The sequence below is a fragment of the Leptopilina boulardi genome, unplaced genomic scaffold (assembly GCF_019393585.1).
Source record: "Leptopilina boulardi isolate dan_hultmark-lab unplaced genomic scaffold, ZJU_Lbou_2.1 LbouV2_31, whole genome shotgun sequence".
NCBI lineage: Eukaryota > Metazoa > Arthropoda > Insecta > Hymenoptera > Figitidae > Leptopilina > Leptopilina boulardi.
Window position 1 is genome coordinate 837,048 of NW_026137874.1, and position 24,818 is coordinate 861,865.

The 24,818-nt window shown below is 24.1% G+C and overlaps 4 protein-coding genes across 11 annotated transcripts; 3 read left to right on the forward strand and 1 right to left on the reverse strand.

Annotated features, from left to right (window-relative positions):
• Nucleotides 1-1,774: 1,774 nt before the first annotated feature.
• On the reverse strand, nucleotides 1,775-4,720 carry LOC127283280 (caspase-6). Its single transcript, XM_051308018.1, has 7 exons — nucleotides 4,566-4,720; nucleotides 3,669-3,841; nucleotides 3,235-3,470; nucleotides 2,837-3,113; nucleotides 2,485-2,741; nucleotides 2,123-2,390; nucleotides 1,775-1,916 (listed from the first exon to the last, which is right to left on the reverse strand). Exons 2-7 carry the CDS (start codon nucleotides 3,804-3,806, stop codon nucleotides 1,794-1,796), a joined length of 1,299 nt encoding a protein of 432 aa, XP_051163975.1. The 5' UTR covers nucleotides 3,807-3,841; nucleotides 4,566-4,720; the 3' UTR covers nucleotides 1,775-1,793.
• Nucleotides 4,721-5,987: 1,267 nt separating this feature from the next.
• Nucleotides 5,988-17,306, forward strand: LOC127283284 (ATP-binding cassette sub-family C member 4-like). Its single transcript, XM_051308024.1, has 14 exons — nucleotides 5,988-6,280; nucleotides 7,245-7,355; nucleotides 7,580-7,973; nucleotides 8,802-8,933; nucleotides 12,155-12,346; nucleotides 12,671-13,816; nucleotides 13,882-14,094; nucleotides 14,165-14,660; nucleotides 14,909-15,139; nucleotides 15,509-15,739; nucleotides 15,807-16,069; nucleotides 16,150-16,589; nucleotides 16,681-16,810; nucleotides 16,888-17,306. Exons 1-14 carry the CDS (start codon nucleotides 6,207-6,209, stop codon nucleotides 17,101-17,103), a joined length of 4,269 nt encoding a protein of 1,422 aa, XP_051163981.1. The 5' UTR covers nucleotides 5,988-6,206; the 3' UTR covers nucleotides 17,104-17,306.
• Nucleotides 17,307-17,431: 125 nt separating this feature from the next.
• On the forward strand, nucleotides 17,432-18,531 carry LOC127283286 (succinate dehydrogenase assembly factor 3, mitochondrial). The gene is made up of 2 exons (XM_051308034.1): nucleotides 17,432-17,759; nucleotides 18,125-18,531. Exons 1-2 carry the CDS (start codon nucleotides 17,583-17,585, stop codon nucleotides 18,302-18,304), a joined length of 357 nt encoding a protein of 118 aa, XP_051163991.1. The 5' UTR covers nucleotides 17,432-17,582; the 3' UTR covers nucleotides 18,305-18,531.
• A 110-nt stretch (nucleotides 18,532-18,641) lies between these two features.
• LOC127283285 (acyl-coenzyme A diphosphatase NUDT19) lies at nucleotides 18,642-22,080 on the forward strand. 8 transcript variants are annotated; one of them, XM_051308032.1, is made up of 7 exons: nucleotides 18,650-18,754; nucleotides 19,320-19,412; nucleotides 19,507-19,580; nucleotides 19,759-20,101; nucleotides 21,070-21,305; nucleotides 21,442-21,600; nucleotides 21,698-22,080. In XM_051308032.1, exons 4-7 carry the CDS (start codon nucleotides 19,813-19,815, stop codon nucleotides 21,962-21,964), a joined length of 951 nt encoding a protein of 316 aa, XP_051163989.1. In that variant the 5' UTR covers nucleotides 18,650-18,754; nucleotides 19,320-19,412; nucleotides 19,507-19,580; nucleotides 19,759-19,812; the 3' UTR covers nucleotides 21,965-22,080. The 8 variants fall into 8 exon arrangements, with proteins under 8 accessions (XP_051163982.1, XP_051163987.1, XP_051163988.1 ...); XM_051308025.1 differs by lacking the exon at nucleotides 19,320-19,412 and having other exon boundaries at nucleotides 18,642-18,982; XM_051308030.1 differs by lacking the exon at nucleotides 19,320-19,412 and having other exon boundaries at nucleotides 18,643-18,774.
• Nucleotides 22,081-24,818: the final 2,738 nt, after the last annotated feature.

Below are 24,818 nucleotides of genomic sequence, written 5' to 3' on the forward strand. Positions count from 1 at the left end.
ATACAGAATTTATCAAAAATCCTCCTCCTCCTCCTTCTCGTTGGATGAATTAATCATCGATAAATATTCGACAATAAATCGAATGATAAAAATCGAAATAATGTCGATTTTATCGACAGTAACACATAGAATTGTTTTTATTTTTTTAATATATAATATATAATTATTACTAGAAATCTCTTTTTCTAAAATATTCGATAAAAAACAGTCTTTACAAACATTTTATGAATCAACACAATAAATAAACATGATATAGTAAAAAAAAAAAAAAAATTAAATTAAATTAACATACACTTACTTGGGAGTAAAAAATTAATTGGAATAAATTCTTTAAACGTTAATAGACTGAAAAAAAAAATTATCAAAAAACAGTCTTTTAACATGTTACGAATTTTAAATACTTTAAACAACGAAATGATAAAAAAAATTCGAAGACTTACATTCTAATTTACAATAATTTAACAAAAGTTGTAAAAAAAATCTCAATAATAATGTTAAGAGATTGAAAAAAAAAGAAAAAACAATCTCTTAACATACATTGACTGTATTACTGTATTACTTCATACAGTAAATACATTAAATTAAAAAAATGCAAAATATTGAGCAAATACATTTTGCCTTATGAACGAAAGACGAAGCACATATGAAATAATGAAAGTTAGAAGACGTACATTATCTTAAGATTCTAATTTCTAACAATTTTTCTACGAGAAAAAAAAAAATTAAACATTGATATTTTAATCAACATTAGTTGAATTGACTTCATTTTTCCTTTAATTTTTTACACTGGAATTTAAGTAATTAAGAGAGATTCTTTTAAGAATTATACAAATATTTTTAGAAAATTTTCTCCTATACATTCAGTAATTTTTTTTTATTTATTTCAATTATTTATAAATTATTTATAAAAGAATAGAATTTAATTTTAATTTAACTAATTTTTTTCTATAGAAACATAATAAATTTAATTTTAAACTATTGTTCGAATTTTTTACATCATTCTATTAGTTTTTCATAATAGAGCTTTGGAAAAATATTCAACAAAATAATTTCAAATTTTTTTTTTTCAAATAGAAATCTTAGAAAATAAATTTAAAATAATAAAATAATTTCTAAACAAAATTAATTAGACTTAAAATAATGTTAACAAGTAAAATTTAAACTAGATTTTTAACGATATTTATCACATATTTCACAATTCGAAAAAAAAATTGACAAAATTTTCTAATTAATTTTAGTTGAATTTTAAAAACAAGAAAATATTCTGAAAACTAATTTTATAGAACAATAAATAGAATTAAATAAATTTAAATAGAACAATAGTTTAAAAGATTAAATGAAATTTGAATTAACGTTTTGTTTTGAATTTTTAGTGATTAAAAATAAAATATAATTATTTACTTTATATAAAAGAAAATTTCATAAGTACATTGTATAAGACCTTCAAAATTAAGGGCATTTTATTTATTTAATATTTTTCAATATTGTTATTATTTTAATCACCATCAGGAGAGTAAATTAAATTTTTCAATAAATTATTAATATTTCAATTTTGATTTACTTTTGTTTGATTTTTAATTTAATTATTAAATGCTATTTTATTTATAATTTGAATTTGATTAGTTGATTTTTAAATTTATTTTTACCTATTGTAAATATTTGATTCAAATGAGGTATCTGAAAATTTTTTAAAGTCTCCTCAGATAAATGTTGCCCTTAATTAAAAAAAAAAAAATTTTCCAGCGTTAAAAAAAATAATTTTCTCTTTGGTAAATAAGAGAAATTCAATTTAATTATTGAGCATCATTAAAGTATCCAGGATTTAAGTAACAGTACTTGTTGAATCCCATACTGGCCGTGGTAACAGTTTGACACATTTTACCTTCAGTTCTCAAAAGTTTTACTTCTTGGTCAACCTATTTATTAAAAGCGAAAAAAAAAAAATTAGTTATAATTTAAAGAAAAAAACGTTTATTATTATCTATTTAAAAATTATTAATTTATTTTTTTTCTATTTTATTTTAAAAATTTTAAAAAAAATGAAACCAATTTTTTTTTTTAAAAAAGAGATAAATTTATGTGAAATTACGTTTTTCAAAAAATAATTACTATTATGACTCACTCTGTCTATGAGATCCTTTAAATGTTTATGATAAGCCTCCCTCATGAATACCTTGCAAAGAATTTGAATGAACCAAGCACCGGTAATTGTGTCTCTATATGAATAATGACCAGGAACAGTAGAATGAACAATTAATGTATCTTCATAATTTCTGTGCAATGTATCCTCAACATTAAGACTATCTTGTTCTTCATTTTCATAAACAGGTGGTACATTTGGTGTACCATCTGTGGAAAATCTTGGAACCGAAGCCTGATGTCTATTTCCTCTGTTAAAAAAAAAAAAAAAAATGCCAATAGAATTTTTTTTTAAATTAATCGATAAATTAAAAAAAAAACAAATTGAAAATAAAAAAATTTTACCTGCACATTTGAAAAATAAAAACTTTTGGTTTTCCTTTTAAAAATGGACAATTTTTCGAACTAAAATGTTCAATAATTTCTGAACAATAAATCTTTTCATTTGATGGTAATTCATTTATGGTACATTCGCTTGTTTGAATTTCAGCATCCCAACGTTTTCCCGCCTCTTTTCCATGGCAGGAAAATATTACAAAGCATGAATCAACTTTAAGAAATTCTTTTTTCTTCGCAAATTCTTGAATGATCTCTCTCAATTCCTTTAAATAAAAATTAATAACAATTAATTTTGTTTTCAAACAAAAAAAAAAAAAAAAAAAAAATTAAGAAATTAAAAATAAATTTTTAATCATACATTTCTTTCCAAATATTCCGGAGTAACAGTGACATCAAAACCCATTTCTTCAAATAGCTTCCTTAAATTAACTCTGTCATGATTGGCACTTTCTCGTGAATCTAAAAAGAGATATTTCGTGATGCAAACAATCAAAACCAATCCACGGGGTTTACTTCGCATTATATATTTTTCCAAATCCTTTTTTCCTGTTATTGGTACATCTAAAAATGATTTTGATTTTTTCACCACAATTTTTAGTGGTTCATTCTCATATATGAAGCTAATTGAAGAATCACTGAAAATAAATTATTAATTTTTTAAAAAATTATTATTTTTTTATAATAAATTAAATTGCTTATTTAATTTAGTTTATTGAAAAAAAATAATTTTTTTTTTTTTTTTACAAAAATACTAACTTCTCTTTAAAATCTTCATCATCAGAAGAGTTAGTTGACGATGTTGCATTGTCCTCGGAACTCATTCTTTTTTGTGATTGAATAATGGAATCGATATTCAATTGGCTTAAATTTTTCGCCAAATCGTCATAACCACATTGTTCCAAACTAGTTACAAAATTTTTAAATGCATACGGTCCTCTTGTTTTAATGCAATTAATTATTTGCTTTTTTGTGTCATAATTATTTAAATTCTCCTAAAAAAAAAGAAAAATATTTTTTGTATAATATTTTATATTATTATTATTATTATTATTATTTTATTTATTAATTAATATCAAAATAATATTATTACCTAATAAAAATATTAATTATTTAATAATATTATTTTATCCAAAAAAATATTTGAAAAAAAAAAATATTATTTCATTAAAAACAAAAAAAAAAAAACCTACTTTCCAGGCAGCGATGTTGCAGTCATCAAAATTAAAAATTCTGTTCTCTAACAATTTTGCCCATAATATATTCATATCTACTTCACCTGCGATTTTCTCGTAGGATAAATCTATTCTTTTACGATCATTCTCGTTCATTGTTGTAAATTATTATTGTTGTTCTGATGAAAAATCTGAAAAAGACAAAATTTGCTCCAAAATAGAGAAAAAAAAACATTTTTTTTTTAAAATTAGAAAAACTATTTTCTAATCAATAAATTTTTTTTAATAAAATGCTAAATATTGCATCAGCCAATATTAGGGATTGTCCATAATCTGCGTTACTCTTTAGTGAAAACTATGTCAAAAAGGGAGCTTAAAACTCCAAAAATTAGAACAACGCAGATGTTGCGTAGGTGAATTTTACCCACGGTCACAATTATTTTACAAATATATAAAAAAAAAATAAACAAAAGAATTTTTTTTTAATTAACTAATTACTAATTATTAATTATTATTAATTACTAATTAGTAATTATTAATTAGTTTTTTATCTTTAATTTTCACATTTGTAATATTTTACAAAATACTAATTTTTTTCATTAAATTCATCCCAATTGAAAAAATTGTTTTAAATATAACAAAAATAAACAATTAGAAATTGTTAATAAAAGTGAAATATCCTTTTTTTTCTTCAAAAATTTAAATAAATGGTAAAAATTCAACAAAAAAATGAAAGTAAAAATATAAGATTATAAAAAAAAATGAAAAAAATTAATATAAATAATAATTTTTACTGTAAAACACATGTTGCATTTGACAAGTGTATATAGGTAATTGTTATTGTATATACAGTAACTAAGAGTTCATTGTACTTGTTAATAAATTAATTATAAGAATTTTATGAAAAACACTTACAAAGAATATGGATTTTGATGAAAATTGTAAGTTTTTTTTTTTTTTTTTAATTTTTTAGCAAAAAATCAACAGGTTTTGACAGGAATTAGCACCACTAGAAAGGTTATTGCCTGGTCACTTACAGGGTCATTTACAGACAAAAGTGGAAAGCAAACCCAGAGAATGGAGTGACTCAATGTTAACAGTGTTGCCATAATACAAAGAATGTAAATTTTGCTACGTTGCCATATAAAATTTTAATGATCCCTTAAAATTATTCTTGAGGAGAATAGAATTAATTTTGAATTAAATAAATTTTTAATAATTTAATAAAATAATTAAAATAATCATTTTTTCTAATTAATAAATATAAAATAATTATTTATAGAATTAATAAACAAGAAAAATTAAATGTAACCATTTGAACAAATTCAAATACTGCGCAATGAAAATCCCACCTTAATTTTAAGGCGGTTTATAAAGAAGTCATGCGCAATTATTGTGGCGGGAAATAATAACTAGGAATTTTCATTATTATTCTTCGTGTAAATACAATGTCCTATATAGATATATATTCTATTACATTATAGAGGAAAATAGGGATTTTTCCGTATATTTAAAAATATATTTTCTATTTTAATTTTATTTTTTTTTTTATTTTAATTTATTGTTATTTCATATTTAATATTGATATTACTAAAAGAAGAAATAATATAAATATTAAACACAATTTAATAAAAAAAAATTTTAATAATTTTTGTTATCATTTTGCAAAATCTTGAAACAAAAACAATTCAATGAAAAGATAATAATTATAAGTACCACGTAAATGATGATATTAAAATATTTGAAAAAAAAAATTTTTTTTCAATGAAAACAAAAACAGATATTGTATTTTTGACTGGATTACTGGATTAACAAGGCTCAAGTGTATTAGAAATTTTTTTAAAATTTGTCAAATTCATTTTAAGAATTATATTTTTCTAAAATATATGAAATTAATATATTTTTCATAAATAAAAAATTAATAATCATAATAATTAATTATAAATAATAAGTATAATAATTAATTATAAATAATAATTTTTAATTAAAAATAAATTATCCACTATTTGAGATTTTTCAATTTTTAACATAAAAATTTGAAACATTATTTTTTTTTTTAATGCGCAAAGTGTCAAAATGAAATTTCACTTATTAAAAGTCATTCACGTTTATAAAATGACATCAGCACAAAATTTATTCCATTTCATGAAAATGTATTTGAATTAGCTATTTTTTTATTATTATTATATTTATATTCCATATCAGTTTCTATACTTAAGACGTTTGACACGTCACTTTTTAGTTATAAGAAAGTGCTTATGTTTTTAACGATTCAGTTCTACTTTGAACGTTTAAACGAAAATGTGTCTCATTTTCAAGTGACAATTAACTTTTTTTTTTTTTTGTTTTTTTTTTCAATAATTGATACAAACATTATAAATAGTTATAACAACAATTTGTAATTTTATTTATTGTTTAATTAATTAACTTGATTAAAAAAAATATATATTTTTATTTAAAAAATAAAATTTTAAAGTGAGATTTAGCTTCTTTTTATTGGATTAGAAGTAATTAACTTCAGTTTTCATATTTATACAGTGAAATTTTTTATAAAAAATGGATAACACCGAAATTAAACTAAAACAAAGTCCACTTAAAAATGCAAATATCATCAGTAAACTTAATTTTTGGTATGTAATGTTTGGAATCATTTGTCAGTGAATTCTAATTATTTTTTTGAAATATTAATCATTTAATTTTTCCTCGTTTTACGTATTTATTTATTTTTAAATTTTATTTACATTTAAACTTTAATTTTTCTTATTTTACGTTTGTTTTCAATTTTATTTACATTTAAACTTTAATTTTTCTTATTTTACGTTTGTTTTCAATTTTATTTACATTTAAACCTTAATTTTTCTTTAAATTTTAAACTGTTTTTTTTTAAGTTCTATTTATTTGACGAATATTATTTATTTTGTCACTGATAAGCAGTTTTACTTTATTATATTTTAAATTAATTTTTCTTTATTTTTATACTTTGTCTTCGATAAATTCTTGAAAAATTAAAAAAAAATTGATGATAAAAATTTAATGAATATTTTTTTTTATTCATTAAATTATTATTTAAAGTAATTAAAATTCTTTATGTCCTAATTATTATTTAAAGAAAGTTTTACTTTTTTTCTACAAAAAAAAAAAAAATAGTGCCTTTAATACATTTGGTATTATATAATTTAATCTAATGTTAATATTCTCATTATAAATATGATATATATAGATAAGTATAGTTTGAATAGATAAAGAAAATTTTTTATCTTTACACTTAAGTTGCTTTTACTATCTTTAATTGATTTTCTAACAAATGTCAAATCATTCGATAATTTCTAAACAAATGAAAAAGCATTTTACAATTTTCCTTGTAGCATTTCTTTTTTAATTATTTAAAAAAACAAAATTTACTTTTCATATAAAATGGGAAAAAAAAATTTCCCTCTAAGAATTAAATAAATTTATTTATTTGTTTAAATTAAATAGTACTTTAATTGTGAGAGTAATATATTTGTAGTTAATAAATGAAAAATAAATTAAAACATAAAAAAGATCTTAAATTTGAAAATTTAATTTTTTTTTGGGAAAATGATTATTTCACAGGTGGTTAAGAAAATTATTATGGCACGGAGTAAAGAGAGATTTGCAGATGACCGATTTATTTGAACCATTGGAAAGAGATAAATCTCATTATGTAGGGAATAAGTTAGAAAGGTGAACAAAAATATAGTAATTAATAAATAATTACTTAATGTAAATAGTAAATTAAGTATAATTTTAACACATTTTTTATAAATTATTTATAAATTATTTATAAATTATTTATAAATTATTTATAATAAATTATTCAATATTATTTAATAATAATTTATAAATTATTTAATTAAATTATTTATTTAAATATCAAATATTAACAAAATTTTTTTCTATTTTACTAGAGAATGGGATAAAGAATTGGAAAAAATGAAATTAATAGAATACGAATTAAAAGAGAATGATGGGAAAAAAGTGAAGAAAAAACGAAAAATGCCAAATTTAACATGGGCATTAATTCGATGTTTCAAATGGGGTTTAATGGTGCACGCATTTTTCCTACTGATTTTTATTCTTATTTTGCAAACATTTTTGCCAGTTCTTCAAAAATGGGTGATAGGATATTTTAAAGATGGTGAAACAGGTGGAACGGAAACAAAAGAGGAAGCATTAAGTTACGCTGCTGGATTAGTGATTTTTATTTATCTCAATGCTGCTTTTTTGCATCATACTAATCAATTTTCTCAGCATATGGGCATGAGAGTTAGAGTAGCATGTTCTGCTTTAGTTTATAGAAAGGTAAGTTAATATTATACCCCAAAACTTGAGGGAATTATATTTTTTCAAAAAATTTAATTCAATATTACCCCAATATTAAAATAATTCACAAATATATTGCAAATTTTGGAATTTAAAAAAAATATTTTTCAAAAAAAAAAAAAAATGCCAAAATATTGTAGGGCATTATTCTTCGCAACGCGAGTATTGTTATTTTAATATTTCGTAAATAATTTTTAAGAAAAACTTAGAAAAAAATGTATTGAATAATGAATTAAAAAGAATTGTTAACTACTCGTGTCTCCTAGTTTAACATTGAAATTTGCCTTTTTTAACCAAATTATTATTCATAGACCTTGTGTCGAACTTTGCTGATAACTGTTAATGACCCTCGCGAATGTTCATACACGATTAATACATGAGAGCTTCGATAATTATCTATTTTCCAACGAAATAGAGAAAATAACAACAATAATAATAAGATAACAAAATATGTAAAGAGAATACAAAATTCATAATAGTTAATAATTTTTGTTAAATTTTTATTTATTTTAAAAATTAAAGTGAAAGATTTAAAATTCTCGATTTTCTTAATCATAAGCGGAAATGATTTTCATTATTCTAAAAAAAAATATCTTTTATCTATTTAACATTTTTTCAATTAAATTATCTTTGACCCTATATTTACATTTTCTTACTATCGTTATATTTTGATAGCAAATTATTATTTCACTCTAAATTTTGTTAATATTATTAAACAAATTTAGAGAGAAATAAATTATAAACAATTTTTTTGTAAAATTTAATTATTTCTTAAAATTTAAATTAATTTCAAAAATTGCATTACAGCTTTTAAGACTTAGTAAATCTGCTCTTGATAAAACAGCAGCTGGACAAATAGTAAATCTTCTTAGTAATGATGTTGGTCGTTTTGATTTGACACTAATGTACCTTCATAATATTTGGATAATGCCTTTTCAAGTATGTATAATTTATATATAAATTTATCACATTTTTCTAAAACAAAGGATATTTTCCTTTTTCCTTGAAACAATTAACAATATAAATAAACAATTGTGACAGAAAAAAGAAAGAAATAACTTCAATAACTTCATTTAAAATTATACAAATTTTATAAAGAAAAAACAGATTTCAACATAAATTATACTTTGATTTAAATTTTTCCAAATATTTCTAAAACCTAGTTATTTTTAATTTTGAAATTATTAAAATTAATATTAATATTTAATATTAAATCGACAGCCAAATCTGAGTAGAGGAAGACCATTTTTATGACCAAAAACGCATCCAAAAGCATAAAAATGTTCCCAAAAAAATTCAATTTTTCTTAGGCAAACGATTTTATTGCATATTCTTGCACAAAATACACCGAAAAGTGTAGAAAAAAATCGACAGCCAAATCCGAGTAGAGGAAGACCATTTTTATGACCAAAAACGCATCCAAAAGCATAAAAATGTTCCCAAAAAAATTCAATTTTTCTTAGGCAGACGATTTTATTGCATATTCTTGCACAAAATACACCGAAAAGTGTAGAAAAAAATCGACAGCCAAATCCGAGTAGAGGAAGACCATTTTTATGACCAAAAACGCATCCAAAAGCATAAAAATGTTCCCAAAAAAATTCAATTTTTCTTAGGCAGACGATTTTATTGCATATTCTTGCACAAAATACACCGAAAAGTGTAGAAAAAAATCGACAGCCAAATCCGAGTAGAGGAAGACCATTTTTATGACCAAAAACGCATCCAAAAGCATAAAAATGTTCCCAAAAAAATTCAATTTTTCTTAGGCAGACGATTTTATTGCATATTCTTGCACAAAATACACCGAAAAGTGTAGAAAAAAATCGACAGCCAAATCCGAGTAGAGGAAGACCATTTTTATGACCAAAAACGCATCCAAAAGCATAAAAATGTTCCCAAAAAAATTCAATTTTTCTTAGGCAGACGATTTTATTGCATATTCTTGCACAAAATACACCGAAAAGTGTAGAAAAAAATCGACAGCCAAATCCGAGTAGAGGAAGACTATTTTTATGACCAAAAACGCATCCAAAAGCATAAAAATGTTCCCAAAAAAATTCAATTTTTCTTAGGCAGACGATTTTATTGCATATTCTTGCACAAAATACACCGAAAAGTGTAGAAAAAAATCGACAGCCAAATCCGAGTAGAGGAAGACCATTTTTATGACCAAAAACGCATCCAAAAGCATAAAAATGTTCCCAAAAAAATTCAATTTTTCTTAGGCAGACGATTTTATTGCATATTCTTGCACAAAATACACCGAAAAGTGTAGAAAAAAATCGACAGCCAAATCCGAGTAGAGGAAGACCATTTTTATGACCAAAAACGCATCCAAAAGCATAAAAATGTTCCCAAAAAAATTCAATTTTTCTTAGGCAGACGATTTTATTGCATATTCTTGCACAAAATACACCGAAAAGTGTAGAAAAAAATCGACAGCCAAATCCGAGTAGAGGAAGACCATTTTTATGACCAAAAACGCATCCAAAAGCATAAAAATGTTCCCAAAAAAATTCAATTTTTCTTAGGCAGACGATTTTATTGCATATTCTTGCACAAAATACACCGAAAAGTGTAGAAAAAAATCGACAGCCAAATCCGAGTAGAGGAAGACCATTTTTATGACCAAAAACGCATCCAAAAGCATAAAAATGTTCCCAAAAAAATTCAATTTTTCTTAGGCAGACGATTTTATTGCATATTCTTGCACAAAATACACCGAAAAGTGTAGAAAAAAATCGACAGCCAAATCCGAGTAGAGGAAGACCATTTTTATGACCAAAAACGCATCCAAAAGCATAAAAATGTTCCCAAAAAAATTCAATTTTTCTTAGGCAGACGATTTTATTGCATATTCTTGCACAAAATACACCGAAAAGTGTAGAAAAAAATCGACAGCCAAATCCGAGTAGAGGAAGACCATTTTTATGACCAAAAACGCATCCAAAAGCATAAAAATGTTCCCAAAAAAATTCAATTTTTCTTAGGCAGACAATTTTATTGCATATTCTTGCACAAAATACACCGAAAAGTGTAGAAAAAAATCGACAGCCAAATCCGAGTAGAGGAAGACCATTTTTATGACCAAAAACGCATCCAAAAGCATAAAAATGTTCCCAAAAAAATTCAATTTTTCTTAGGCAGACGATTTTATTGCATATTCTTGCACAAAATACACCGAAAAGTGTAGAAAAAAATCGACAGCCAAATCCGAGTAGAGGAAGACCATTTTTATGACCAAAAACGCATCCAAAAGCATAAAAATGTTCCCAAAAAAATTCAATTTTTCTTAGGCAGACGATTTTATTGCATATTCTTGCACAAAATACACCGAAAAGTGTAGAAAAAAATCGACAGCCAAATCCGAGTAGAGGAAGACCATTTTTATGACCAAAAACGCATCCAAAAGCATAAAAATGTTCCCAAAAAAATTCCATTTTTTCTTAGGCAGACGATTTTATTGCATATTCTTGCACAAAATACACCGAAAAGTGTAGAAAAAAATCGACAGCCAAATCCGAGTAGAGGAAGACCATTTTTATGACCAAAAACGCATCCAAAAGCATAAAAATGTTCCCAAAAAAATTCCATTTTTTCTTAGGCAGACGATTTTATTGCATATTCTTGCACAAAATACACCGAAAAGTGTAGAAAAAAATCGACAGCCAAATCCGAGTAGAGGAAGACCATTTTTATGACCTTTAAAGCGTTTGTCGTAAAAAATAATTTTTAAAAAAATTCAATTTTTCTTAGGCAGACTATTTCATTGCAAATTCTTGCACAAAATATACCTAAAAGTGTAGAAAAAAATTGACACCCTGATACGAGTAGAGGAAGACACCTATTATTAGCCTTAAGTCAAGCCCTATCATGAGAAAATTCTCAAAAATTTTAATTTTTCTTAGACAATTTTTACCGTTTGTTGCATTTTTAACAGTTTTTAACTACCTAATAGTTAATTTTGACCCCAAAGCCTTCATCTTCGAATGAATATATATCTAGAATGACTATGGAAAAAATTTGAAAGCTCTTAATATTCGCACAGAAGCTTGAACAGACAAATAAATGCCTTGTACTTTATTATTATTAATTATATTAATTACATATAATTAATTTCATGAACCAAATTTAATTAATTGAATTTTAATTTATAGGTGGTAATTGTTGCCTTTATTATGTGGCAATACGTAGGATATTCGACTCTTGCAGCACTTGCAACTGTTATTGTTCTCTCTGCACCAGTTCAAGTTAGTCTTTCCTATATTGGCAATAAATTAAGAACAAAAATAGCCCCATTAACCGACAAAAGAGTTCAACGTATGAACGAATTAGTTCAGGGCATTCAAGTAAGTTTCTCCTATTGATAAACGATAATCGATTTATCGAAATATATTGAAACCAATAAAATATTTCGATATATCTTTCGATACTTCGATTCAAACTCGGATAACTCGATTTTTATATCGATAGTTTTCGATATATTATTCGATGTCTATACAGTAATCGAAATTTCGATAGAATTGATACTATCGATATATCTATCATTATTTATATAAATTCGATATTTTTATCGATAGTTCGATATATTAATTGATTTCTCGATTTCAATTTTTTTTTAATATCAAAAATTGTCTAAATTAAATAATTTTTTTCTTTTTATTAATTAATAGGTGGTAAAAATGTACGCATGGGAAAAATCATTTGAAAAAATGGTCTCACTTCTTCGTGCCAAGGAAGTATTGAATTTAATGTATATGGCAATTGTACGTGCAACATATTTAAGTGGTATTGTTTTCACTGAAAGAGCAATATTATTTGTCACATTGACAGTATTTGTTTTAACGGGCAATATACTTAATTCTGAAATAAGTTTCACTATGGCTGTTTATTGTAATATTTTACAAAGAGCCATGTCAATTTACATACCAAATGGTTTACAATTTTTATCCGAAATGTTAGTATCAATAAAACGTTTAGAAAATTTTCTTCTACTTGAAGAAATAAGTCCAATTACAAATAGTATTGATTGGAAAAATAATTATGATAAAAATAATAAAATTGAATTTCATAATAATGATATTTTCTATTATGGTAAAAATAATGAGAATGGTAAAAAAATTTCACATGAAATTATTGAAAATAATCCTGTTAAAGTTGAATTAAATAGAGCGTGTGCCAATTGGATAGTGGGTCAATTACCACCGACACTTTGTAATGTTTCATTAAAAGTACCACAGGGACAACTTTGTGCACTTGTTGGTCCAGTTGGTTCGGGAAAATCGGCAATATTACATCTTCTTATGAAAGAATTACCCCTTGGTGCAGGAAGTGTTTCACTTCGACAAAATTATAAAAATGGCGATACAGAAAATGAAATATTTCGCGGTTTTTATATTGATAATCCAAATATAAAAATTTCTTACGCAAGTCAAGTGCCATGGATATTTACCGGTACAATAAGGGAGAATATTTTATTTGGTAATACCTATGATAAAATTCGTTACGATGAGGTAACAAAAGTTTGTGCATTGAGGCCTGATTTTAAACAATTTGCATACGGTGACATGACACATGTTGGTGATCGTGGTGCAACACTTTCCGGTGGTCAAAAAGCACGTGTTAATTTGGCAAGGGCAATTTATAGAGAAGCCGATCTTTATCTTTTGGACGATCCTTTAAGTGCCGTTGATACACACGTTGGACAGGATTTATTTGAAAAATGTATTTTAGATTATCTCAAGGGAAAAACACGTATTCTCGCAACACATCAAATACATTTTCTATCACGTGCCGATATTGTTGCTATTATCGAACGAGTAAGTATTTAGAAAACTAATTATTGCGTTGCTAAATACAGAATGGAAATTCGTTTTTTTTTTAGGGTACCATCAAATATCAAGGTTGTTACAATGACATACGTTCATTAGACTCGGAATTTATGAAAGTTTTGGAAAGTCAAACGGATGATGAATTAGCTGACACTGAACAAGATGAACCAGATGAAATTTCATCTAAAAGAAAAATTAAAAAATCCACAAGCATCAGAAGACGAACATACAGTCAAACATCGAGAAAATCAAATACATCAAATTCGGTAAAGAATTTTGAATACCAAAATTTCTGAAACATACAATGTTATTTATTTATTTTTTTTTTTCTTAAAGGAATTGAATACAACTTCTCAAGATCAAATTAATATTGTAACTGTTGATAAAGAGGAAGAGGAGGAAATGCAAAAGGGTTCAATGGGTTTAAAAATATTTTATCGTTATTTATCGTATGCGGGAAATTGTTGCACAATACCATTACTTGTATTTCTTTTGATACTCTCGCAAGCTGTTACAAGTGGTTCTGATTATTGGGTCAGTTATTGGAATCAATTGGAGGCATTGAGAAATGATATTGAAAATAATAGAACAGCGGCAATTAAAAATGAAAATCATATCTTTTCATTTTTACAATATGATAAAAATGGCCTATTAAGTACAACAAATAGTATTTATATTTATGGTGTACTTTTAGCGTTGTGTATGATTATTAATTTTTTACGTGCAACAACATTTATTGGTACATGCACCATTGCTGGGAGAAATTTACATAATTCCATGTTTGCAAATCTTTTACACGCAAGCATGAATTTTTTCGATACAAATTCATCAGGTTATTTTTTTTTCTATTTATTTACACTGAGAAAAATATATGCTATATTTAAACAATAGCATTTCTGCCAAAAGATATAAAAATTCAAATAGAATCTATAAAATATTTTATTTATAATATAATATCAATAATTTTTATACCTTTGGCAAAAATGCTGTTGATTCAATATAGCATATTTTTCTCAGTGATAATATTATTTAATTAATACTGAACAAAAAAAAATGAAAATTGATTCATCAAAATTTTAGGGCGAATTTTAAATAGATTTACCAAAGATGTTGGTACAATGGATGAATTATTACCAAATGCACTTGTTGAAGGATTGCAAATATTTTTCGTCATGTTGGGTATTTTTGTTATGGTAACAATTGTCAATTATTGGATGATAATTCCAATTGTAATAATGATGTTACTTTATAATCAAATGAAAAATTACTATTTAAAAAGTGCGAGAGTACTTAGAAGACTCGAGGGTATCAGTAAGTAATAAAAATAATAATTTTTAGGGTTTCGTGACCCAAGGCCGAAAGCCTTATAGTTTCACTTTGTCGTCTGTCCGTCCGTCCGTCATACACTCGTACGGTTGCCATAGTAACAGTTAGATACTATGGCAACAGTTACTATGGCAACAGTTACTATGGTAACAGTTACTTACTATGGCAATAGTTACTTACTATGGCAATAGTTACTATGGCAATAATTACTATGGCATAATTTATTATATACAAATAACTTTTGATATGAATTTAATAAGCCACGAAACCCTAGATGTAGGCGCTTTCTCGCCTGTTTCTTTTCCTGATTTTTTAAAAATTATTTTCTATAATTGAATTATATATTTAATATAGGTAAAAGTCCAGTATTTTCATATATTACATCGAGTTTAAATGGATTAACAACAATAAGAAGTTGTGGACCCGAAATGGAAGTTCGCCTAAGACGTGAATTTGATTCACTTCAAGATACTCATACAAGTTCTTGGTCACTTATTGTGGCAACAATCAATTGTCTTGGCTATTATCTCGATTTGATTGTTTGCGTTTTTATTGCTTGCGTTACATTCTCGTTAATTTTGATACGTAAGTTATTGATTTAATTTAGTAAAAATATTTAATATTAGTAAGGAAAATTTTTTTCTTCCATCAGATGAAAGTAGTGGTGCCAATGTTGGATTAGCAATATCGCAATCATTAATTTTATCCGGTATGTTACAATACGGTGTAAGACGTCTTGCTGAAACAATATCGTACATGACGTCAGTTGAAAGAATTATACAATACACTGATCTTCCACAAGAAAAGCCATTGGAATCATCGACATCAATACAACCAACATGGCCAACAAAGGGGCGAATTATTCTCAAAAATATTAATTTAAAATACAAAACAAATGGTCCAGTTGTTCTAAACGTATGTTTCCTATTTAATCAAAAACAAAGATTCTTTATAAAATCATTGAGGATTTTTTTTTTTTTTGTCTTTTCTTTTAGAACCTAAATTTAGTGATTGAATCAGGATGGAGAGTTGGTATTGTTGGAAGAACAGGAGCTGGTAAATCATCATTGATATCAGTTTTATTTCGTCTTTATAATGAGGGTTTAGAGGGAGAATTAATAATTGATGGAGTTGATACAAAATTAGTTGGTTTACAAGAATTACGTTCACGAATATCAATAATTCCTCAGGAACCTGTTTTATTTTCGGAAAGTCTACGTCGTAATTTAGATCCATTTGGCTTGTATGCCGATGATCTTCTTTATGATGCATTAAGAGAAGTGGAATTAAGTGATCTTTCATTGGACATGCAAGTATCTGTTGGTGGCAGTAATTTTAGTGTTGGAGAGAGACAATTAATTTGCCTAGCTAGGGCAATATTACGAAATAATAAAATACTTTTGCTTGATGAGGCAACTGCCAATATTGATTCATAGTAAGTTTTCGATTATTTAGAAAATTAATTAATTATTCCAGAATTAATAATTAATTTCATTTTTTTTTTTTTTTTTTTTTTTTTTTTCTAGTACGGATAGTCTCATTCAAAAAACTATTCGAACAAAATTCACTAATTGCACTGTATTAACAGTGGCACATCGATTGAATACTGTTATTGACAGTGATCGAATTGTTGTCATGGAGAAAGGACACATGGTGGTAAGAATATTTATTAATTAGGAAAATAATTTTAATTTTTTGAGATAATAAATTATAAAATGATTTTCTCCTTTAAGGAATTTGGTTGCCCTCATGAATTATTGACTGATCATCCAAATGGATATTTTGCAAAAATGGTACAAAAAACTGGTGAAACAACAGCAAGAAACCTTATACAATTAGCTGAAATTGCATGTCGACGAAATATGGTACAAAGAAGTCTCGATCTAACACACGCGGATTCAATTGACAATGACAGTGGTTTTGACAATTTACAAACTACTAAAATATAATAAAAAAAAAAAAAAAAAATTCTATAACACGCTGCTAGTCAATAATTTCCATTTATTCAAGATTATTTTGAAAAAAAAAATATACAACAAAATTCTTTAACATAAATTATTATATAATTTTTAACTATAGAATTATTATAAATAGAGATTAGCTATATATAAAATATTTAAGTGCAAAAATAAATTCAAATTTTTTAAATAAAGTTTTTTCTTTATATTTTAATTTTCTATCAATTCCCGCTGTAAATTCAAATACTTTTACCGACAGCGTTTATTAATCAAGTTCCATGGAAATATTCTAGATGCCACACTGAGAAACTTTTTTTGATAAAACTAACTTCAAGAATATATTTTCTATTTTTTCTATAAACGAAATTTTTTTTTGAAATGAAAAAATTATTTTAAAAAAATGGAAAATTTTCTAAAATTTATATTTTAAAAAATTATTACACTTTGTGTAAGTGTGTAGAATAAAAATTATGAGCTCCATAACACATTTACAACGAGTGAGAAGAATATATAAAACAATTTTGAGGCTACATCGAGGATTACCATTGGAAATACAATCATTAGGGAATAATTATTTACGAGATGAATTTAAACGACATAAAAAATGCAATTCAACTGAAGCGAATGTCTTTCTTAACGAATGGGCTGTAAGAGATTTTTTTTTTAAATACAATAATATATAATTTAAAATATTTTATACCCTAACAGAGGTTATGTCTCATATTAGTTTACATTTTATTTTTACCGGTTATAAATAAATATAATTATAATTAAATATCAATAGTTTCTGATGCCAGTGAAATATATTGCAATAAAAATTTTGTATTTAATCATAATTAAATAAAAATATTTAGTAGTTAAAAATAAAAATAATAATATATTTTTAATATAATAACAATAATAATAATAATAACAATAATAATAATAATAATTTTGATTATCATTATTATTACAATATTTTAATTTTTAAAACTTTATATTCGTATAAAGAAAGTTAAAAAAATTTTTTCAGAATTATGCCATTTCTTTGGCAAAACAACTTGGATTACAAGGTCCAAAAACGGCGGAACCATTAGGAAAAAATTTAAATAATGAAGACATTGAAAAATTAAGAGATGAACAAGTATATCAACTTTATGAATTGCTTATGGCTGCAACGGGAACATCAGATGAAAAAATCAAACCTTCCTGACGTTACCAGATTCATAGTACAAATTATGTATAAAAAAAAAAAAAAAAAATTAGAGTAGATAATTACATTATTTATTTATTCTTAAATAAGAGGCATATTCTTAAATAATTTAGAATAATTTTTTTTTTTATAAATAAAATGATACATTATTAAATCATTTTATTTATAAAAATTATTTATTATTTATTATTATTATAGAAAAATAAAATTCTATCTTTTAAAAAAAATATGTTTTCCATTTTATTCCCTTATAGATTTTGTTTAGAAAATTTTATTTTTAATTATTATACTCGCTTCTTTTTTAGTCATGATATTTAATCATGACTCAACAAAATAAATTTTCAGTAGAAAATGTGCCGCTATCGACTGAACATGATTCAATCACGTGTGATTTAATTTATTTAATATATTTTTTTATTTTATCGCCTATGCAAGTTACCTGATTATAGGGTATAATAAGTATAGTTCAAGTATAGAAAAAAATTTGTTAATTCTTATTTGCATTAGACGAACTTTAATTTAAATAATATAAACATTTTTTTAAATTTATTATTTTCAAATTCGCGAATTTTTTTGAAAAATGTATGTGATACAAATATTAAATATAGGAAAATTTTCATTAAAAATATAATAAATTTCTCGAGTTTTTAATGAAAATCAACTTCATTATATATAATTGTAAGTGAACATAACCTCTGACAAGAGAAAATAGATTTAATTTTTAAATTCTATAATTAAGAGAAGAAATTTCAATTTTTTGCAGATATTGTTTATGAAAAAAAAAATTAATTAATCAAGCTAAATAATTTTATTTAAATTTATAAAAAAAAATTATTTATATTTAAAATAAATTTTATTTGGTTCATAAATCAAAATGTGTATCAAATAAAAATTTTATTTATGCTAAATAAATATTTAGCTCTCAGGGAAATATTTTTATTTAATTCAAATTCGAATAAAATATTTCTCTGCGTGTTAATTTATAACAATTCATATTTTTGTGACGTGGCATTAGAAGAATTATAAAAAAAAAAATAATTGATAAACAAACGAACGTCATATTTTTCTGCACAGTCATTTTTTTCACATGTCATCAGTTTTCAAAAAGGTTATAATGATATTGAATTATTTAATTTGTTATTAAGACAATTATTTTTCTGTTCTATTATTTTCTATATAATAATTAATTTTCAAAATGAAAGTTTGGAAAGATGCTGCTAGTCTTCTTTTAGCAGCTCGTCATCGTGTCAAACCCAAAGAAACTTCATCGTCAGTTGTAAGTGTTCAAAATTTTACCCAAAAAAAAAAAAAAAAAAAAAAAAAACAATAAAAATTTCTAAAATAATAATTTTAAATAATAAAAAATAATAATTTTAAATAATATATTAAAAATTAATAATCTTTTGTATAATTAAGAAAAAAAAGTAAAAAAAAATGGATTATTTAATTTACAGTTTACGTATGACTATCAATTATTGGCGCTGAAGAGACATCAAAATTCAAGTTTTATGCCCGGTGCTTATGTATTTCCTGGTGGTACAACTGAATCAGCTGACGCTGATTTAAAGTGGAATAAACTTTTCGCTGCATTTGGATTTGATCAGAATAATTTTAAATCATTGATACCAAATACAAATGTCAGGCCACCTATTTTTAAAAAAATTTCTAATGAACTTCCACGTGAAATTTCTCTACGTATAACTGCAATTCGAGAAACATTCGAGGAATGTGGAATTTTACTTTGTAAACGCTCGACAAAAGTTGGATTTTTAAAAGATTGGGCCGAAAATTTAACAGGTTCTATATAATTTCTTCTTTATTATATATATACTTTGATTATTTAATTCAACTTTTATTTCTTCTATTATTTATTTCACAAATTTTTCCTCTTTTTTTTCTAATTATTTGCTCGTTTATTTTTTTTTTTAATTATTTCTTATTCAATAATGGGACGCATGATTATGTTCTAAAAATCATTAGTCATAATTTACATTTTATCGAATTTTATTTTTCCTAATTAGTTTTGAGCCGAATTTTAATTTGTTCGAAATAGCATTTGGCATAATTTTCATCAATCCGATTATCTATATGGCAGAATTTTTATATAACGGAAAATTCAACTCACAGAATTTTTATTTCTTTGAATTTTTATTTGTCAGAATTTTTATTTTCTCGAATTTTCATTTAACATAATCGGCATTTTAAAGAATTTTTATTGAGTAGAATTTCATTGAATAGAATTTTCATTTGTTCGAATTATTATTTGATATAATTTCCATATAATCGATTTTTCATATTACAGAATTTTTACTTAACCGACAAATCATTTAATAGAATTTCTAATTGATAGAATTTTCATTTGTCCGAATTTTCAAATGACCGAACAAACAAATCGACAGAAAGATTTCAGCGCGATTTTTAAAATCAATCAATCACAAATTTTATGAATAATTTTTGATTGGTTGATTTTAAAAATCGCGCCGAAATAAAAATTCTGTGAGTTGAATTTTTCGTTATATAAAAATTCTGCTATATAGAAAATCGGATTGATGAAAATTATGCCAAATGCTATTTCGAACAAATTAAAATTCGGCTCAAAACTAATTAGGACAAATAAAATTCGATAAAATGTAAATTATGACTAATGATTTTTAGAACATAATCATGCGTCCCTCAATAATTTATCCATTAAATTAATTTTTTCAATTAAAGTCCATTTTCGAAACCAACTAAATTTTGATTTTCTTTTTTTTTTTGGGGTTCAGTTACAAACAGAGAACTTGAAGAATGGCAAAATAAAGTGCACAATGATCCCACAGAATTTTATAAATTATGTGAGGGTCTTCAATGTTATCCTGATTTATGGTCTCTACATGAATGGAGCAATTGGTTAACACCAACCAACGTTGGTGGAAAGCGTTTTGATACTGTTTTTTATTTGGCTTGTCTACCAGAAATTCCTGATGCTAAATATGAAGAAACAGAAATGGAGGATTTAATAGTAAATTATTATTTTTTTTTTATTTTCAATTATTTATAATAATTTTTAGAATATAGGCTTCATTATAATGTTAAGAATTTAATAAATCTTCATTTCTAAAGAAACTTTATAATGAAGTAATAAATTTTCTTTTTAGTGGGCAAATCCAAAGAATCTTATTAATTCAACATCGAGTGTTCTTTTAATGCCACCACAACAATATGAATTAGCGAGATTAGCAAAATTTGAATCATTAGATAATTTATTAGAATTTGCTGTCGATCGTAGCAAAATGGGCGTACACTTAAACTTTCCGGTAAGATAATTACCATAAATAATTAAATAAAACATTTTTTTTAATTAATAAAATTAGAAAAAAAATGAATAATCAATTTTTCTTTTTTTTTCTAAAGGTCAAGGTAAAATTATTGGACGGTACAGTATTTCTTTTACCCGGAGATTCATTGTATCCAAAGCATGTGAGTTTTATAGAAAAAAATATTCTCGACAAATCAACAATGACAATTAATGAATTACGAAATGATTCGACAATTAAGAATCGTTTGGAATTTTATGATCTTGAAATTAAAAAAATAATTGTTCACAATCATGAAAATATTGATGGGCATTTATCACCACTTCCCGTTCAAACTGTTCGTATTAAGCCAAGTAAATTATAAAATTTGTACATTGGTTTGAAAAAACCAAAATATTTTTTTTTTTTATAATGTGAATAATATGTTAATTAAGTTTCTTAGTTTCTAAAATTTTGTAAATAAATTATTTTTTACAAAAATTATTATTATTATTATTATATGCCATTAAAATAAAAAAAAACAATTGAAATTTGAAAGTGAAACTCGAAATCTTGATTTTTCACATTCATAATAATTTTGTGATGATATTTTATAATTGCTCGATTTCATTGGTCTCATAAACATTCACTGCCAAGATTAATTTCCTGACTTTGATATTAAAATCTCAGTTTGAAACAAAGTCCCTTAATATGTATATATATATATAATTCATGAGAGCGAAAGCATCATCACTACATATAATAACTTCCATGCTGTCATTAAAGATTTTTTTTTTTATTCTATATTTGTTGCTTTATTCTCCATTGCTCTTAAACATTTTTTTTTTTTGATGAGCTGCGCATAACGGATACCATTAAAATTGAAAGTAAATAACTCATTTTCTTACATAAGATTATGTACGAAAAAAAAAAAACAATAAAAATTAATTTCTGCATAAAAAAAGAGTATCGAAATTTAAAAAACAAAAAAAAAAAAGAAAAATTTGTCTTTGAAAAAAAAGGGTAAATTTAAATTATTGGTAGTTATTTTTTAATTAATATTTTTATTTCATATTTTTAATTGATAAATTATATTATAATTTTAATTTATTTGATTTTTATTTTTATTTAAATTTGAAAATAATATATTAAGTTCCTTTCAAAATCCTTATCTTTATAATTTAATAACCATTGTTTGAATTCTGCTTTCTATCTCATATATTTGAAAAAAAAATTAATTTTCTCTAAAAGATCGTTTTGTAACAAAATTTTGCAATTTTGTAAAATGTTTATTAAAAAAAAAATATATATATATATATATATATAAATGTGGCAATTATAAAATCTCAATTGCAAGTTAATGCAAATTAAAAAAGGAATGAGGAAACCAGAAATTTTCCAAAGTTTAATAAATGTGTTAGTATTTATATATATATATATATGTATGAAAAGTTTCACTTAAACTATTCCGGTGAATCAGACATTTATGTGCGAAGCGTTTCAGTGAAAATGAAATTGATCTATAAAGAGCGTCAGTGAAACCAATCTGTGAGAGACGCACTGATGAAGGAAGTTACACGAGAGAGTAATCTGATATTCAGTGAAGGAGGAAGTATTTTTTTTTTTTTTTTTTTTTTATAATAAATAGTGATATAAACTAGTCATCATATAGAGATGATGATCGCATATCTTATACAAGATTATTGTAACATTTAAATATACATATAACCATCAATTATTAGAATTTAGTTCCTCGTGTATTATTTATTACATAATTAGATCAATAAATTATCTTCATGATTTTCCAGTCATAAAACATGATAAGTCCTCACTAATCAATGTCATATTTATTATTATTTATTTATTAAATCATTCCATAAAATTCCCTTAGTTTTAGTTAATCAAATTTTTTTTTTTTCATAATTTATTTTATAATTATTAATTATATTTTTCATATATTATTATTATTATTATTATTATTAGCTACCCATCTTCAAATATTTATTTGATTTTATATTTTTTATTTAGCTTTGAGACAAATATATTTTTTTAGCCTTTTTATATTAATTTGAAATTTGAAAAAAATTTAAATATGCTCTAATAATAATAACTTTATATCAAAAATTTTTTGTTGCAAATAAAAATTTTCTTTAGTAAAAATATATTTTTAATAGTTGATTTTTTTGCCCCCCAAATTTTTTATTTCTGTTAATTATTACTTTTGAAACCAATCAGTTAATCGAAGGTAAATTATTATGTTCTAATGAGTAATTATAAACAGTCATTTAAAGTAATTAACTGATTTTCTTGAATCAATGAAATTCCTTTAAGTCAACGGGAATTTCTTGAATCAATCTAAAACGGCAATTCGACGGAAATTAACATTTTAATGGACTTTTGAAAGTTTTTAAGATATATTGATGAAATAGGCAAAAAAAAAAAAATTTCGCTATGTATTTCAAAATCGAAAGATTTAAAATCAATTTTTTAAATATTTAAAAAAAATTTAATTTTAAATTTATTTAATTTATTTTTAAATTTTTTAAATATTTAAATAATTAAATATTTAAAAAATTGAGAAATTATTTCAATTCAAATAAATGGTATAGTTGTAATTAATGATATTTTTTAAAATAAAAAAAAAAATTTTTTTTTTGAAATAAAGAAAAATATTGAGAAAAAAAATTATAAAAAAGAGGGTTGAGATTTTTCCAATTACGTCACTTGTTATAACGATTATGAAAACGTAAAAGAAGGCACTCATCCAATAAAACAAGTATAATAAATTTATCAATTCGCGTGGAGAAACGCGTATTCGCTCTCGGATCAAATAAATTTTTTTTCACTGCCATCATATAGGAAGAAGAACATGTAATTCCAGCGAAAGGAAAATTTTTTTTATCTCTCTTTCTCTCTCTCTCTCTTGTCAAGATTGTCTTATTCTGATTCGATTTTATTCCAAACAGATATATCTCGTCGTGAAAGGACTAAATAACCACACGCACATATACATTCGTCAAAGACAGAAAATTACATAGAAATTTTTTTCTTCTTCTTATTATATTAAGAAATAGTCAATATTAGCAATAAATTATTAATTGTTACAAGAAAAGAGGAGAAATTTACCGTGTGCAACCGTAAAATTTGCAATTACGTATAAAATATTCTTGTAACAAATATTATATGAAATTAATGACAATAAAATTTTGATATAGAGGAAACTGAGTGATTATTATAAT

What these genes read in the sequence shown, in the direction of transcription:
- LOC127283280 (XM_051308018.1), bottom strand. Translation starts at nt 3,806, where the DNA reads ATGAACGAGAATGATCGTAAAAGAATAGATTTATCCTACGAGAAAATC. An exon ending in GCAACATCGCTGCCTGGAAA is followed by an intron (nt 3,471 to 3,668) that starts GTAGGTTTTTTT and finishes CTTTTTTTTTAG; the next exon opens with GAGAATTTAAATAATTATGA. An exon ending in GATGAAGATTTTAAAGAGAA is followed by an intron (nt 3,114 to 3,234) that starts GTTAGTATTTTT and finishes ATTTATTTTCAG; the next exon opens with TGATTCTTCAATTAGCTTCA.
- LOC127283285 (XM_051308025.1), top strand. Translation starts at nt 18,955, where the DNA reads ATGAAAATCAACTTCATTATATATAATT. An exon ending in CAACTTCATTATATATAATT is followed by an intron (nt 18,983 to 19,506) that starts GTAAGTGAACAT and finishes TCAAAATGAAAG; the next exon opens with TTTGGAAAGATGCTGCTAGT. An exon ending in AAGAAACTTCATCGTCAGTT is followed by an intron (nt 19,581 to 19,758) that starts GTAAGTGTTCAA and finishes TTTAATTTACAG; the next exon opens with TTTACGTATGACTATCAATT.
- LOC127283286 (XM_051308034.1), top strand. Translation starts at nt 17,583, where the DNA reads ATGAGCTCCATAACACATTTACAACGAGTGAGAAGAATATATAAAACA. An exon ending in TCTTTCTTAACGAATGGGCT is followed by an intron (nt 17,760 to 18,124) that starts GTAAGAGATTTT and finishes AAATTTTTTCAG; the next exon opens with AATTATGCCATTTCTTTGGC.
- LOC127283284 (XM_051308024.1), top strand. Translation starts at nt 6,207, where the DNA reads ATGGATAACACCGAAATTAAACTAAAACAAAGTCCACTTAAAAATGCA. An exon ending in CTGCTTTAGTTTATAGAAAG is followed by an intron (nt 7,974 to 8,801) that starts GTAAGTTAATAT and finishes ATTGCATTACAG; the next exon opens with CTTTTAAGACTTAGTAAATC. An exon ending in TTGTTGCTATTATCGAACGA is followed by an intron (nt 13,817 to 13,881) that starts GTAAGTATTTAG and finishes TTTTTTTTTTAG; the next exon opens with GGTACCATCAAATATCAAGG.